This window comes from Rana temporaria, chromosome 1, assembly GCF_905171775.1.
Source record: "Rana temporaria chromosome 1, aRanTem1.1, whole genome shotgun sequence".
Classification (NCBI taxonomy): Eukaryota; Metazoa; Chordata; class Amphibia; order Anura; family Ranidae; genus Rana; species Rana temporaria.
The window spans coordinates 66,648,388-66,663,977 of NC_053489.1; the positions used below are offsets into that span (position 1 = coordinate 66,648,388).

General features: G+C 44.0%; 1 protein-coding gene across 1 annotated transcript in view; it reads left to right on the forward strand.

Annotated features, from left to right (window-relative positions):
- Nucleotides 1-15,590, forward strand: part of CCDC152 (coiled-coil domain containing 152) — a 65,485-nt gene that overhangs the window by 12,512 nt on the left and 37,383 nt on the right. Inside the window, exons 4-5 of the mRNA XM_040343821.1 lie at nt 2,431-2,495; nt 14,835-15,006. Coding sequence (XP_040199755.1) covers nt 2,431-2,495; nt 14,835-15,006 — 237 coding nt within the window. The remainder of the gene's footprint in view (nt 1-2,430; nt 2,496-14,834; nt 15,007-15,590) is intronic.

Below are 15,590 nucleotides of genomic sequence, written 5' to 3' on the forward strand. Positions count from 1 at the left end.
GGCTTCCTCCCAGACTTCTACCCCAAGGGGGAGAGCCCCAGCACAGGGGTCTCCTCCTGCAGAACTGGATTCAGGAAAACTGCCCCTGCGGCACAGGCCTCAGACTACTTATGCCCCAGGGATTGGTTGGAGTTCTATTAATTTATCAGGCTGCTGTCCTGCTCTCCCTCCCGATTTGCTTCTAGAAACTCTAGAAGACAGGGGGAGTAGCAGAACAGCAGCCTGTGAAACGCTGAGCAGACCTGCGCAATCAATTCTTGCTCCACTGTTTACAGGGGAACAAAACTACATTTTCCAAGCAGCCTACTCTAAACTAGTTGGGTGCTACACAATATATGATACTGTACTGTTAAAATAGTGGGGGGTTTAATACTACTTTATTTTTCAAGTAATCAAACCATCAAAAGCATCAAAAGGCCATGGGGACCTTGCCTGTAAGTATGTAGTAATTTGCATCTCAGTCATAGCAGAATATAGTATCCAAAATGTATTCAGCACCCACAAAAGTGTTCTCCAGTAGTGGCACAGCTATTCCTGAAACCCGAAAAGTGCAATCAGATCTTATTTCTGCCCACATTTGAAGTGGTACTAAACCCTCCTCTCCTTTACAGCCAAGGAAGCCTCTGTTGGATCTGCAGTTGCATGATGCAGCATATATGGTCAGTTATGATACCAGCCATTGTGGCTTCACAGTCCTGTTGAGAGCACAAGCAACTGTGACAGTTATTGTTAACACCATGCCTTGAATGCAACTGTTTTGAGAAACTATTAAACCCTAAACCCTAAATTGGGCCTAGCATTAGATATTTGTTCCAACAATAGTTTATCAAAATAATTTCAGCTCTCTGTTCCCTTTTTTTCTGGCAGCTCAGACAAGTTTATAAATTCTGAACTTTGAATGGCTACAGAGAAGAGAAGATTGCAAATAAAGAGATACAACCTATGTAGGAGGATTTGTTTTATCTCTGTGTATCACCTGAGGCCAGACACTTTACTGGGTATATGTAATGCCGCGTACACACGACCATTTTTAATGGTCTAGAAAAAACGTTGTTTTTTTCAACACGATTCTTGTCAAGCCTGCCTTGCCTACACACGATCATGAAAAAAAATGCTCACGAAAAGCGCGGTGACGTACAACACGTACAACGGCACTATAAATCGGAAGTACCATTCGGATGGCGCCACCCTTGGGGCTGCTTTTGCTGATTTTTGCCGCGTACACACGATCGGTCAAACCGATGAGAACGATCTGATGGACCGTTTTCATCAAACCAAACCGATCGTGTGTAGGCCCCATCGGTTATTTATCCATCGGTTAAAAAAACTCAATCTTGTTTTAAATTTAACCGATGGATACCTAACCGATAGAGAAAAAAATATCGTTTGTAGGCACGTCCATCCGGTTAAAAATCCACGCATGCTCAGACTAAATTAGGGGATGGGAGCGCTCGTTCTGGTAAAATTAGCGTTCGTTATGGAGATAGCACATTCATCACGCTGTAACAGACAGAAAAGCGCAAAACGTCTTTTAAAAACACAAAAGCAGCCCCAAGGGTGGCGTCATTGGATTTGAACTTCCCCTTTATAGTGCCGTCGTACGTGGTTTACGTGACCGCGTTCTGACACGATCGGTGTGTAGGCACGACTGACCATCAGTCAGCTTCATCGGTTAACCGATGGAAAAATCCATCAGACCGTTTTCATCGGATGGACCGATCGTGTGTGCGCGGCATAAGTGATAGTAAAAGTTTGGTGAGAGACGATTTGCGCTTTTCAGTCTTCGTGCTTTTCAGTCTGTTACAGCGTGCCGAATGTGCTATCTCCATTACGAACGCTAGTTTTACTAGAACGAGTCTCATAACTTGCTTCTGAGCGTGCGCGTTTTTTTCACATCATTAAAGCCTACACACGACCGTTTTTCACGACGTGAAAAACGACAACGTGAAAAACGACGTGAAAAAATAGAGCATGTTCTAATTTTTTAATGACCATTTTTCACGTCATTGAAAAATCCTCTGGAGCCCACACACGATCGTTTATAATGACATAAAAAAAAAAAGACATTTTTCACGTCACGAAAAACGGTCGTGTGTATGCGGCATAAGGGTTTACAACCACTTTAACTTAGAACCCCACTTTAAGTTATGTTTGCTCAGTGTGCAAAGGTATTTGCCATGCCTGTACTGTATAGATTGGTTTGCTAAGGGAATGTGCGGTATCCTGCTAAATGTTCTGTTTCCGTTTATTTCATGAACATTTATAGACATTCACAGCATGTCTTGCCTTTGTTTTTAATCAGCACAAAATGCCAGCAGATTAAACTTGTTATTTGTGGCCAATAGTCTAATTGATTGCATTTGCTGAGATGCAGTACATGTTTTTGTTTAAATTGGCTTAGAATCATTATAAACTTCTGTGTGTGTTTAGATGAAAACTGCAGTCTGAAGAAGACTATAAATGGCCTAGAGGAGAAACTACAAAGTGTCACACAGGTAAGACTGTTAAAAAAGTTTGCAGTTTGTGCAGTTTTTCCAGGATCAGTTTTGGTGAAGGTTATTTTATGGACAGTGTTCTATTCATGGCCAGACTGCAGTCTTCATGGCCAGACTGCAGTTTGGAGGGCCATCAGGAAAAGTATGAACTGAACTTTGGACTCAAGCTTTTTTTACCCCTGATAAGCATCTGAAAACAATGAAACACAACCCGATCCACAGAGTTACTTGTGATTTTAAAATTCTAACATATCCGGGGCTTCCAAAAGCCTAAACTGTAGCTCTCCTCAAATGTTGAGCTGCAACAGTGACACCAAAAAAATATCAAACAGTATATAGACAAGGTCATTCGAGAGCTCTCATGACGAGGGACTGAGTTTAGTTCTGTGGTTGTGGATTTAAGGCCAAATACAAATCTGTAGCCAAAAAACAAAAACAACAAAGAGACTGTAAACTCCCAACTGAGTTAATTACAGATTTATTATATAACACTATACAAATTGCGCTAGCAAAAAGAGGAATCCCCATAAGCTCCCAAAGAAGTCCCAGCTAGACTCACCCCAAAAATCTCACTCTGCATATCCATCTATGTGTGGGGCATCGTAAACGGAGGTCTGTAACTACACCTGACACCACCACACTGGAGCTATGATGTGTAAAGCTACACTTGTGACAGGTTGAGATTACCTGCATGCTAATAGAATCTCCTTGTCCTGATACGTGTCTCTATCGTGTGTGTGCGACAGTTTCTTCAGTGTTGTGTACAGCGATCCAATTTATAGAAGTTTATCCTTATAGTTCACATACCACTGCACCCTTGCTGTCTCTCCTTCTACATCCCCATGTGGACAGTTTGCATTAGGTATCAGCAGTCGGGACTTTTCATTCATATACCTGTATTACCAACATACCAGTGCTAATTAGTTGCACATCGGAGGATCTTTAGAGCCTATTTGGATATCAGGGCGTTTATTCAAGCCACTGACTACCACTGCTTTGCATTGAATGACTGACCTATGACTGTGCGGGTGTCTCAACAGGTTCAGCAGGTTGTGTATTCCGCCATTGCTGTTGCACCCTAGCTCCATAATGAGGCGTAGCCTCATATGCCTATTGTGGCTTTAAGATGGAGCACTGTACCCCTTGTGAGTGGGTCCATAATGATCGGTTTAGAGCCATTTTTTGAGTAAGGGGGGGTTGTTTTCGAGAGGGTGGGCTCAGCTCCTTACTGGGACTGCATCCCCTACCCTTTTCTTGGCTTACGAGAGGTGGCGTTATTGTATCCCAGTATGCAGGGTGAGATTTTTGGGGTGAGTCTAGGTGGGGCTTCTTTGGGAGGTTATGGGGATTGTAGGGGATTCCTCTTTTTGCTATCACAACTTGTATAGTGTTATGTAATAAATATGTAGTTAACTCAGTTGGGAGTGTACAGTCTCTTTGTTTGTTGTTTTGTCTTCTGGCTATAGTTAATCTTGATTACACCCCCCCCCCCCACCCCTTATATACAGGGTGAGTACTACACCTCTTTATATCTTTGTTAGGTGGGATTCCCATTTTTTATTATTTTTATTATTACAAATACAAATCTGCTCTCAGAATAAAGTTATCTGGATACAGTCCTTAGTGTAAGTCTTCTGCCAGCTTAGTTAGGTCTCTTGAAGATGTTGGCATGTGGGAATGAGGTATTCCTATAATGTGAATAGTTGCAGTACTGCACCCAGTGACTTGAGCAGAATATTATACAAGGATCCTTAAAGAACAACTTCAGTAGATGGGTGAAAACGATAAGTAATTGGGCCTCGTTGGGTCTAGTTCAGCAGCAGCAAACCACTAGAGCAATAGTGTGTGGTAGTTTAAACCCTCAAGCTTCTTGTAAGTGAGTATTTCAGCTTCACTGTGGGTCTGAGACCCTCTCATCGCGCTCTCTCTTTCTCTCTCTCCGGAAATCGAGTCCTGCAGCAAATGGCTGAGACTTTGTAGGGGCCCCCTTTGTTGACCTTTAAGTGTCTGGCAGGAATAATGATACCTATGTGACTCCTCCAGCAGGCCTGGGCAGCAGCAACTTGAGTCACAGGCTAAATATTCAGACAGGTACTGGAGCGGCCGACAGTGCTGATAGATAAAGCCTCGTTCAGTCCAGCAATTTGGGTCAGGATATAACAGCTTTCAGCATGCACTCGACTCGGCAGCTCCTTGCCTACTCAGTGAGTCACGAACAGCACTTCTTCCTCTCTTTAACACCTCACCTCTTTCCGGTCTTTTATTACATTAAAAGTTTTGTTTACATTTTTTGGATCTGCCTGTGCAGCTGCTATAAGACTGAGAAATGCCAAAGTTTCTGTGCACTGTTCGCATATTAATCCACCAGCCCAAATCAGCTTTGTTTCAGCTGATGATCACCAAGAAGGAGCTCAAATACTACCACAGCAGTAACTCACAAAAAGGATACCGACTCAGACTCACTAAGGAGCTCTACATACAACTGTAGACTGTGGAGTAGCTAACATAAACTGTCAGGCTAAAATTATTTAATTATATTGCCCGCTACCATGGCAAAGGGTATAAATAGTTGCCTTATAGGTTGTCCACTACTGACCGTAGTTTTTAAGGGGGTTTGAAAAAGAGTGCATTATCAGCCACCCAACTCTGGCAAACAAAATGTATGGGATGTATACAAAGAACTCTGTCACTGATAATGGCTCCAATAACATTATGGTGCTATAGGGCTCTGTGAATTTTTCTTTATGTCTCTACTGCACTGATTTTGGTGAGCCCCCATAGCTGGCTCTTCGAAAGACAAATCCTAAAGTGATATTAAGCCTTTGTTTTTCTGAAGAGAGGGTCCACACTTACATTAGATAATTGTTTTTCTTCTTTACAATTGTCCCTTTCCTTCTGCTCTGTCCTCCCCAGCCTGTTTGTCTCTTTTAGCAAGCCAGTTGCTAATGAGACACCTGTGCATGTGTGCGCTAATACAGGACCTGAGGCGAGTTCCTCTACAGGCAGGAAGTTCAAGGAACGGCGCAGATCATTGTAAAACTGGAGGCAGCAACAAATGTTTTGGGAAGGGGCATTGGATACCATTTTAACCACTTAAGGACCAAAAGGATTTGCCCCCTTAATGACCAGGCCATTTTTTGCGATACAGCACTGCGTTGCTTTAACTGACAATTGCACGTCGTGCGATGTTGTACCCAAACAAAATTGGTGGTATTTGATCACCTCTGCAGGTTTTTTTTGCGCTATAAATAAAGAAAGAGTGACAACTTTAAAAAATATATATATTTTTTTACTTTTTTCTATACTAAATATCCCAATAAAAAAAAAAATAACAATTTCTTTGGTAAAAAAAAAATCGCAATAAGCGTATATAGAGTCTACAAAATAGCGGATAGATTTATGGCATTTTTATTATTTATTTCTTTTTTACTAGCTAATGGTGGTGAGCTGTGATTTTTAGCAGGACTGCGACAGTGGAGCGGACAGATCGAAAACTTTTGACACTTTTTTGGGACCATTAACATTTATACAGCGATCAGAGCTAAAAATAGCCACTGATTACTGTATAAATGTCACTGGCAAGGAAGGGGATCGCCCCCTACAATCCACTAGGGGGGCAATCAAGGGGTTACGTGTTCCCTAGGGAGGTGTTTATAACTGTGGGGGGAGGGGGTTTACCGACTAGAGGAGAGAGATCGCTGTTCCTGATCACTAGGAACAGCAGATCTCTCTCTACTCTTCTGTCAGAATGGGGATCTGTCTGTTTACATTAACAGATCCCCGTTCTGGCTCTCTGAGGAGCGATTGCGGGTGGCCGGTGGACATCACGGCCGCCAACCACGTACATCAGCTCCGGCGTTGCACCACAGGCTCACGCCCCCTATAGCTTCTTAAAGCGCCCGATGTACAATGACGGGGAAATGTGCAGCCATGCCAACCTGCCTGCCGCGTACAACTGTTAAATATTGTTCAATCCCTAACTTCAAAAAGCCATCACTTTGAATACTGGCATCCTTTGAAGAATTCCTTATTATCCAATAAAAACCAACCCATGTAAATCTTTATTTTACAGGCTCCCAGTTGGGGAACTTTCAAGTGGAGACTTCCATTGTCTGCCAGATGGGACAGTCAATTGGGCATGAACTTCTTAGGCCCCGTACACACCATAGAATCCATCCGCAGATAAATCCCAGCAAATGGGTTTCAGCGGATAGATCCTATGGTGTGTACACGCCAGCGGATCTGTTTCCGCGGATATATCTCCCCTGGGATGGATTCCAGCAGATCGAATATTCGCTGGCATGCAGAACATATCAATCTGCTGGAGTCCATCCCAACGGATGGATCCGCTGGTCTGTATAGACTCACCGGATCCATCCGTCCGAAGGGATCCCCCGCATGCGTCGTAATGATTCGACGCATGCGTGGAATTCCTTATATGACAGCGTCGCGCACGTCGCGGCGACGGCACGACACGTCATCGCCAGAGGATTTCGGTTGTGAGTACACACCATCGCATTAAAATTTGCTGAAATCCTCGAGAGGATTTATCCGCGGAAACGGTCCGCTGGACCGTATCCGCGGATAAATCCTCCCGTGTGTATGGGGCCTTAGAGGAGAAGTGGGAGAGAGGGCTTTTATTCTGATCCATAAAATATCTATGTCTACTATCTTCCAAAAAACAAAAGCTTTGAAATATTGCTTATATTAATAAAACCATTCAAAGTGGATTACAAAGATTTGAAAGTATGTCAGGTGGCTCATTTAACATGCTTACAGTGCAGGTTTAACAACTAGCATGTTGTTGAATGTTAATGGCCCCTTTTCCAATGTATCCCTTACAATCCACTGTTATAGTATAAAGGAAAGCAGGTCCAGATCTAGCCTGCCTGATGTGGGGGTGCAGTAAAAAATGTCAAGGATGCCGAGGATAGAAGGTCAGCAGGGTGGTGTACAGGGGGCCAGCAGGAAGGTGTATAGGGTGTCAGCAGTGTACAGTGGGTCAGCAGGGCATTGTACAGGGTGTCAGTAGGGCAGGGCAGGGCCGTCTTTACCCTAGGGCAAACAGGGGCAGCTGCCCAGGGCCCTGTCACTGTTGGGGGCCCAAAGCAGAGCCACCCGTTAAGCCCCTGTGCTGCCCACAAATCAGGCTGAAAATCATCAGCGGCACGCAGCCAGTGCCACATCTGCTTCCCTTCCCAGTGTTTTAAGATGTACAGCACCCCTGGCTTCCCTTTAGACGTGCACTTCTCCCTTTCTGCCACTGGGTGCTGCTTGTATATAAAAGTGAATTAGAATGTGATTTTATAACATCCCCAGTTTGCTCTTCCTGAGGCTGACTTCTTCATGTCCTGCTCCTCAAGGTATGTCACTGTTTGCTAATCTATATTGTAAATATAAGTTTTCTGTAGAGTGTGCCCAAAGTCTTTATAATATTTGATGATTAACTGCAGGTCTGGTCAGTGTTTTAAAAAGTTCCTCTATTTTACACATGGCATGGGGTCACAGCACCTTCTGTCCATTCTGCTTTAGCACCATGGGACCCCATGCCATGTGTAAAATAGAGGAACTCTTTAAATCACAGACCAGACCTGCAGTCCAGGCTGAGTAAGGCCTCAGAGCACATGGCATTACTGTCTGTATTTAACTGCTTGATGGGCTTATTTTGGGCCTGGCTGGTTCACATGTATGTGTTTTGGTGGCCTACATTTGCGCAGGCACAGCAGCCCATTCATTTGAATGGGCCGCCATGCCTGCATTTCCTGCAAAGAAAAGCGCATGCCTCATGTAATAGGCGACGCACATGGCACACCTATGCCCATCAAGCACTAAAATACAGCACTGTCTGTCCATTCTGCTGTCTGCTGTGACTTATCTGCAGTTCCCGCACTGTCAAACTTGTTTAGGTCACGCTTTTAAAAACACAGTGCAGAACTGCAGGTAAGTAGCATGGTGCAAAAGCAGAATGGATTTCAAGGCAACTGTATTTTTAAAATGCTGAATGCACCTTTTTTCTGCAGGAAACAAAGGCACGGCAGCCCATTCAAATCAATGGGTTGCTGTGCCTGCACAAATGAGGTCCGCCAAAACACATACATGTGAACCAGCCAGGTCCAAAATAAGCTGGAGCGGGGCCCAAAAAAAATGTTTGCCCAGGGCCCAAACCATATTAAAGACGGCCCTGGGGCAGTGTACAAGGGGTCAGCAGGGCAGAGGGGGGGCACAATTGTAATCTGAGGGGGCACAGCCCTCCCCATCACCCCCCAGATCCAGACATGAGTTACAATAATACACGTTTTGTAAGACAACACCCAACTTTTATCATGGCCAACAATCATTGCTACACTGCAGCACACTTTGTGTGGTGCACTTTTAGCTCACAGAAAACTGTCCCTACCATGGGCTAGTTGGTTGTGTTTGCCTCCCAAACCAATAGCTCATGGTCTTTCCTGTGTTGTAGGAGGGTTATATGACATCAGATTAGGTCGTGCAACTGAGATTTTGTGTTGTAAAGTAAAATCTGCCTCCAACAGAAAAAAAAAGTTCAGCAAGTCAAGTGTGACGCATTATTGTCGGCTAAGGAAATGGTCATTATGTGTTACTTCTTTGGGTATGTGATGAATACATGTTTTGTTTTATATTTCACTTGGTTAAATATGGAAATACATGTTTTAATGAGGCTTGTAACTTGGACAGAAATGTCTGTTATCCTGCCATTTCAAATTAACAAGGTGCAAGGTCTGGCTGAGCTGCAAAGAGCAAGAACTCATCAGCTTTGTTGTGTATGGAGATAATTCTTATATTGTCATGCTATGAGTACATGGAAATACATACTCAGATCCTGTGTTTAATTAGAACATTTGGAATGTTTTAATGGGGCTCACCATAAGATGCATCAATACTAAGAACATTTTTGTTTAGAACAAATTTATATCCTATGCTGAGGGAAGTGCCTTGTTATCCAGAGAGCAATTAGCTAAATAAACAAGTCAAATAGATCTGACATTATCCACTTATCTATTTCAATGAAACATAACTGTGGTCTGAAACCAAAGTGAGGTATCTCCCTAGTCAGTTTGTTATTGTACTGGGTCTTCTGCATGTTTAGCATCCATAAAGATTTTCATATGGAAAAAAAGGACATAATCACAGTACTTCTATGAGATTATTTAAAGCTGACCTGTCATTCAAATTCACAGATCACATAAATCAATATGGAACATGTCACCATTAAAAAATCATATTTGTTTTGAGTAAAAAAGTACCTCTTCCTTGCCATGGATACAAAAAAAAAAAAAACAATGCTTCAGAGCTTCCAGATGAGATGTAAGGCCTAGGCACATATCATGTGGCCCCTGGCTACTAGCAGCGCAGTGGGTGTTTCATAATAATAGGTGCAGAGGGTTGATTGCTTTCAGTTAGATTGGCCCTGTCCTGTAGACTTGCAGTGGGGTTAGGAGTCATGTGTATAAAATAAAGCAGTATATCATGTATTAATGCCCTATAATAGACAGTGTGATATATAAAGTGCAGTAGCCTAGAACAGTGATCTTCAAACTGTGGCCTGAGGGCCAGATGCTGCCCTTTGCTAGACTTTTTCCAGACCCTTGGGTCACTATTCCTCCCACTGATATGAGGCACTATTGCTTCCACTGACATCAACAGTGGGGCATCATTCCTGCCAATGACACTAATGATTGGGCGCTATTCCTTCCACTGACATCATTAGTGGGGCATCTTTCATGCCATTGACACTAATGATGGGGCACTATTGCTCCCACAAATATCAATGATGGGGCACTATTCTTTCCACTGATATATGGCACTATTCCTTCCACTGACATCAACAGTGGGACATCATTCCTGCCAATGACACTAATTATGGGGCACTATTCCTTCCACTGACATCATTAGTGGGGCATCTTTCCTGCCACTGACACTAATGATGGGGCACTATTGCGCCCACGAATATCAATGATGGGGCACTTATAGGATAAATTTACTTAATTGGCTCCTGGCTCCAATCAAGTGCTTCAATCCCCCACCCTCCCCCCATTAGAATCCATGCATCTGGATTCCTGCAAGTGGCCAGACGCATTGATGGGCGGGCGGCGCCCATGCACCCTTAATGGACAGGCTACCCCTGCACTACACTACACTATACTCACACTACACTAACACTCTACACTCAGAGTCACAATAACACACTAACTTGCTAGTAGCAAACAGAGCCCTGCTCCATCTATCTCCACTCTAACAACACACTGCAAAAGGTTCCTGTGGGAAGAAACCTTTTATAATGTGGGGTGGGACTATGAGCACTGATCCATGATTGGGAAAAGTCATCATGACTTTGTCCAATCATAGCTCTGACTGTGCTCTGATCACCGGTCAGGTGCATTGTTTCACCCAATTTGGGCCCTAGAATGCACTGTGCAGCGCATTGTGGGGCACTTGGCAGGCGAACACTACCCCTCCCTCCCCCCCCCGGCTGTTCGCCAAACGGGCGAACAGGCTATGTTCGGACCAACCTTAGCTTGGCTCGAACTGTTCGCCCAACTCTATGTAATATGATGGAGAGTGATCACATCTAAAGTGCACCAAACACCACATTTTATTGAATAAAGTGCTACCAATTACACATTGCATAGTAAGGAAGCAGGATGGTGTGATTGAGGTCCATGGTTCAAACTAAAGAGGGAGTAAAAAGCTGGCCTATGAGAGGTGCCCTTTGTTAAGCGCTAAGCAAGGAACATGCAATGTAAATTACGGTATGTAAAAATATACAATCAATGTGGACCAATACAACAACTGGGGAGCCGCAGAGAGAAAATAATTAAAATAACTAAAAAAAATACCCAAAAGGATTGTAGAGACCAGAGTAGTGCTAGAGTATCAGCGGACCTCTGGTTGCCTGCCTTGTTTGGTGAAGTGACCCCATTTGTATGGAGGCTTATAGGGGCTGCGTTGATGTCGCGGCAATGCAAAGGAATTTTCGGCATTGTTTATAGGAGGATCAGTTGTATCCATATCAGAAGCGCTATTGACGTAGTGCTCTGCTTCCTCCGGCAAAGTATAAGTGAGATGTGTCCTGGTTGGGAAAGTAATATGCAAAATGGCTGGATAGGCCAGAGTACAGTTGACATGTTTGTGATATAAGGTTGAGCTAACCGCGGAGAAGGCTTTACGCTGTTTCATCACCTCCATCGAATAATCTGCAAAGAGCAGCAGCGCCATCAATAGTAAGGGCTTGAGAGCGTCAGAATTTTTGCAGGATGGCATTCTTATCAGCATAATTAAGATAACGCACAATGACAGCCCAGGGTTTTGTGCGATGATCAGTATGTTGGCTGATATGGTGTGCGTAGGCCTAGTTGTTCAGGTATAAGCCTGGTGCAGATGTCAGGGAGCTGGGTAGCAGAGAGTGATTCTCAAGATCATCCTGCTTTTCCCATAGATCTTTGTGTGAATTAGACATGCGGGCCAGGGTAGCAGAGCTGGCTGCAGCTTCATCCTCTAGAGAGGAGATTCGTTCCTCAGCCTGTGTGATCCATTGTGCCCGAGATTGGAGGTCCAGGTGTAATTGCTCCAGGCCCCTCTGTACTGCAGAGTCCACAGTAGCTGCCAGGGTAGGTGCTAGGAGGGCCGCCAGAGAGGCAGGGTCGTGTGCAGTGAGGGAGACTGCAGCCTTTCTTCAGTGCTGAGAGCGGGCTCCATCTTAGCTGCGGCGGCAGCCGTGTCTTCCACTGATTGCAGTGAAGAGAAGGCAGATCAGTTGTGGGTGCACTCCACAAACCGATCCATAATGGTCCCGCTGTGAGGTGGAGGTGGGGGGTCGCCCGAGGCAATGGTTGGCTTTATAGCAGGTTATATGAGAGGAGTGGAGCGGCATTCCAGCATGCGCAGATGTGGTGCCTTGCTGGAGCCTTTTCCTGCACGGCTGTCTTCCTATTGAAGTCTTGGAGTCTGCCAATTAAATCTATAACTACTTAAGGGTGTCCTGGCCCTAACCCTCTTTCCCCCAAAATACAAAAAGGACTGTCAAAAGAAATAAAACCTCTTTTACATCCAAGAAGTGTCTGGCGCCCAATGACTTTCACCATCTTTGCACCCACTATGCCTCACAGCCCACCACATATTGAAGGATGACAACTATCTTTGGCCTTGGAGGTCCTCATTAGACTGGACAAGGTCAGAGACCTTGCTACACAAAAAAAAACAGTTTTTTTCTTTTTAATAAAGAGAATCACCCTATCTATCAAAATAAAATTTGAAAAAGGAAAATAGAAAAAAAATAATCCCACTACAAAAAAAGATGCAGATCAAAGAGTACAAGACCCTCAGTTGTAAGGTATCTAAACGACGTATCCACTGAACTTCCAATTTCTGTAAACTAAGTTCATGAATACCTCCACGTCTATTATGTGGGATTGCATCAATGACCTTGAGGCTGGGTTCACACTGATACAACAGGACAGGCATGCAACTTTCATCCTACTTTGCTCTGCGACATAAGTCCTACATCAGTCCTACATTGGTCCGACATCCAACCGACTTTCATGAACAGGATACTACTTTGATCCGACTTTGTAATAGTCTGACTTGTTTTTTGACCAATCAAAACAATCCCAGTGTGAGATAAATTCCTTTTACTGCTGCTGTAATCACAATGTCGGATGCCACAAGTCGGATGGTTAGGACAAGTATCCTACTTTGATCCGACTTCAATGATATTCAATGGGCTGAAGTAGGATCAAAGTCGGACCAAAGTAGTGCAGGAACTTTTTTCAAAGTCGGACCGACTTCTGTCAGACCAGTTAAGACGGCTCTCATAGGAAAACATTGATTTTCATACGTCACGTGACATTAGTTCCTAATGTCGGAGCGTTTCTCGTACCAGTGTGAACCCGGCCTAAATCTGAGTTGTGAAACCGTATGTCCCATTTCCACAAAGTATCTTTTATAAGTGGCAATTTAAAGTATTTTTGTCCCGTATAGATTATTTATGCCTGGCAATACAGCCTTTTACTTTTTGTGACGTTTTTCCTACATATAAGAGGATTGTATACCACTACACATATTACCTTTTTGTTGCAGCTCTTGAAAATATGGTATAAGAAGGGAATGTTTTTCTTTTCAAAGAGACTCATTATTTTCAACTCAGGGGCGCAAATGATCAGCTATAGGGTCATAGGCAGATTTACTGACCATAAGGAAGTATAGGGAGGAATTGGGTGCTGGAGGGTGAGCAAAAGCTTGACTTTTACAGAAATAAATGTAAAGTTTTGCATATAAATTCAGCTGCCTATATCAATGTTTTTGTTTTTTTTTGTTTTCACTTATGATAACTTCTGGTTCTGCATATTTTTCAATGATATGTTTAACTTCCCAGTTTATATCATGGGAATTTAATTTTACAGTACATGATGTTGTTCTGTATTTTTAAATATAATTCTTTGAAAGTTTATTAACCAGTACCGTTTCTGAACATTAGGTACCCTTGTGTCTGGAATGTGGAGGAAAAATTGTGTGTGTTGATAGCCAGTGGAAGTATTTGTGCAGAGCTGACCTTTACCATTGTGTGTTCTACAAACAAATTATTCTAATCAGCCTGAGTGGGAGTATGTGAAATGGATTGTTAGTGATGATAAAAAAATTATGCATTTATGGGATTCTCACAAAGGAATAGTAATATATTGTATTGGTGTAGTTTTTCAAGTAACTGTGTAGAACAGATTCCTATTTAGCTTTTCAGGAAGCTGGGAACATCTTTCTAATCAAGGGTCAGCCTCAGGAACAAATATCTATGAAATTGGGGGGCGTGGTCTGCCAGCGCCGGTGATGGCTGCTTAGACAGTGTGCTCGTCGGCTCGAGGGGGAAAGAGAAGCATCACAGGCCCTATTCCCAGCGCTATCAAGAGCCATCCTCCTACCGCATTGCCCAGACATCCCGGAGAACCATGTCGCGGAAGAGGATGATGGATCTACAGCCACAAAAGCTGACGGCCTTCTTTACCAAGCCGCAGCACAAGGTCAGTCAGACCCAATATGGCCGCGGCGGCTCCAGCAGCCTACACGAATCTCCCTGACGAGCATCCGGAGCAGAATACCGCACAGAACCCTCCGCTATCCCCCACGGCCAGACCGGGTGATAATCCCATTACGGGCAGCCCGGCTAAAGCCTGCATGCGGCTGGATAACCAGCCAGCGCTCCTCGAGACCCAGGCCTTCAGTCCCCTGAAATCAAACCAAGCCCTGCAATCCTCAATGGCATCTTTCCCCACATCAGGGCTACCGGTACTAGACACAACTCTAAAAGACATGCTGCTATCATTACAGGGATCACTGATGACAGACTTGTCCTCCTTGTTCACTAAAATGACTGCTGATATGCATGTTATTGATAACAGGGTGTCACATCTGGAAGACAGTATGGAGGAATGCACCTCGACTGTGAATGACCTTATAGACTCATTACATGATGTAAAAGATGAACAATCCTGGCTGAGGGGCAAGTTAGCAGACTTAGAGGACAGGTCCAGGAGAAATAATGTAAAGCTGAGAGGAATCCCTGAATCGATCCTGCCAATTGACCTTCCCAGATACGCTAAGGAGTTAATGCATACAATTCTCCCTGACGCATCACCTAGGGACTTGATTGTGGACCGTATACATAGGATCGCAAAGCCATCGCACCTTGTTGCCTCAGTCCCCAAAGATGTCCTAATGAGAGTTCATTTTTTCACATCAAAGAAAGACTCCTCATGACAGCCAGGAATAATCCAGCACTCCCTGGGCCCTATGAAGGAGTTTCCTTATACACTGATTTATCCAAATACACCTTACAATTGAGGAGGCAACTCAATCCGGTCACCAAAGGGTTACATAACCACAAGATCCAATTCAAATGGCGCTACCCAGCATCCTTACTCATTACTAAAAATGGAGCATCACAAGTGATCCATACCCTAGAAAATGGGCTCCAACTACTTCATTCCTGGGGGATTATTCCAGACCCGCCACAACCTCCAGAAGCCCCTTTGGTGCAAAGGGGGCCACGCCCGCCGCGGCGCACTCCTGAGAAGAAGTCCACCT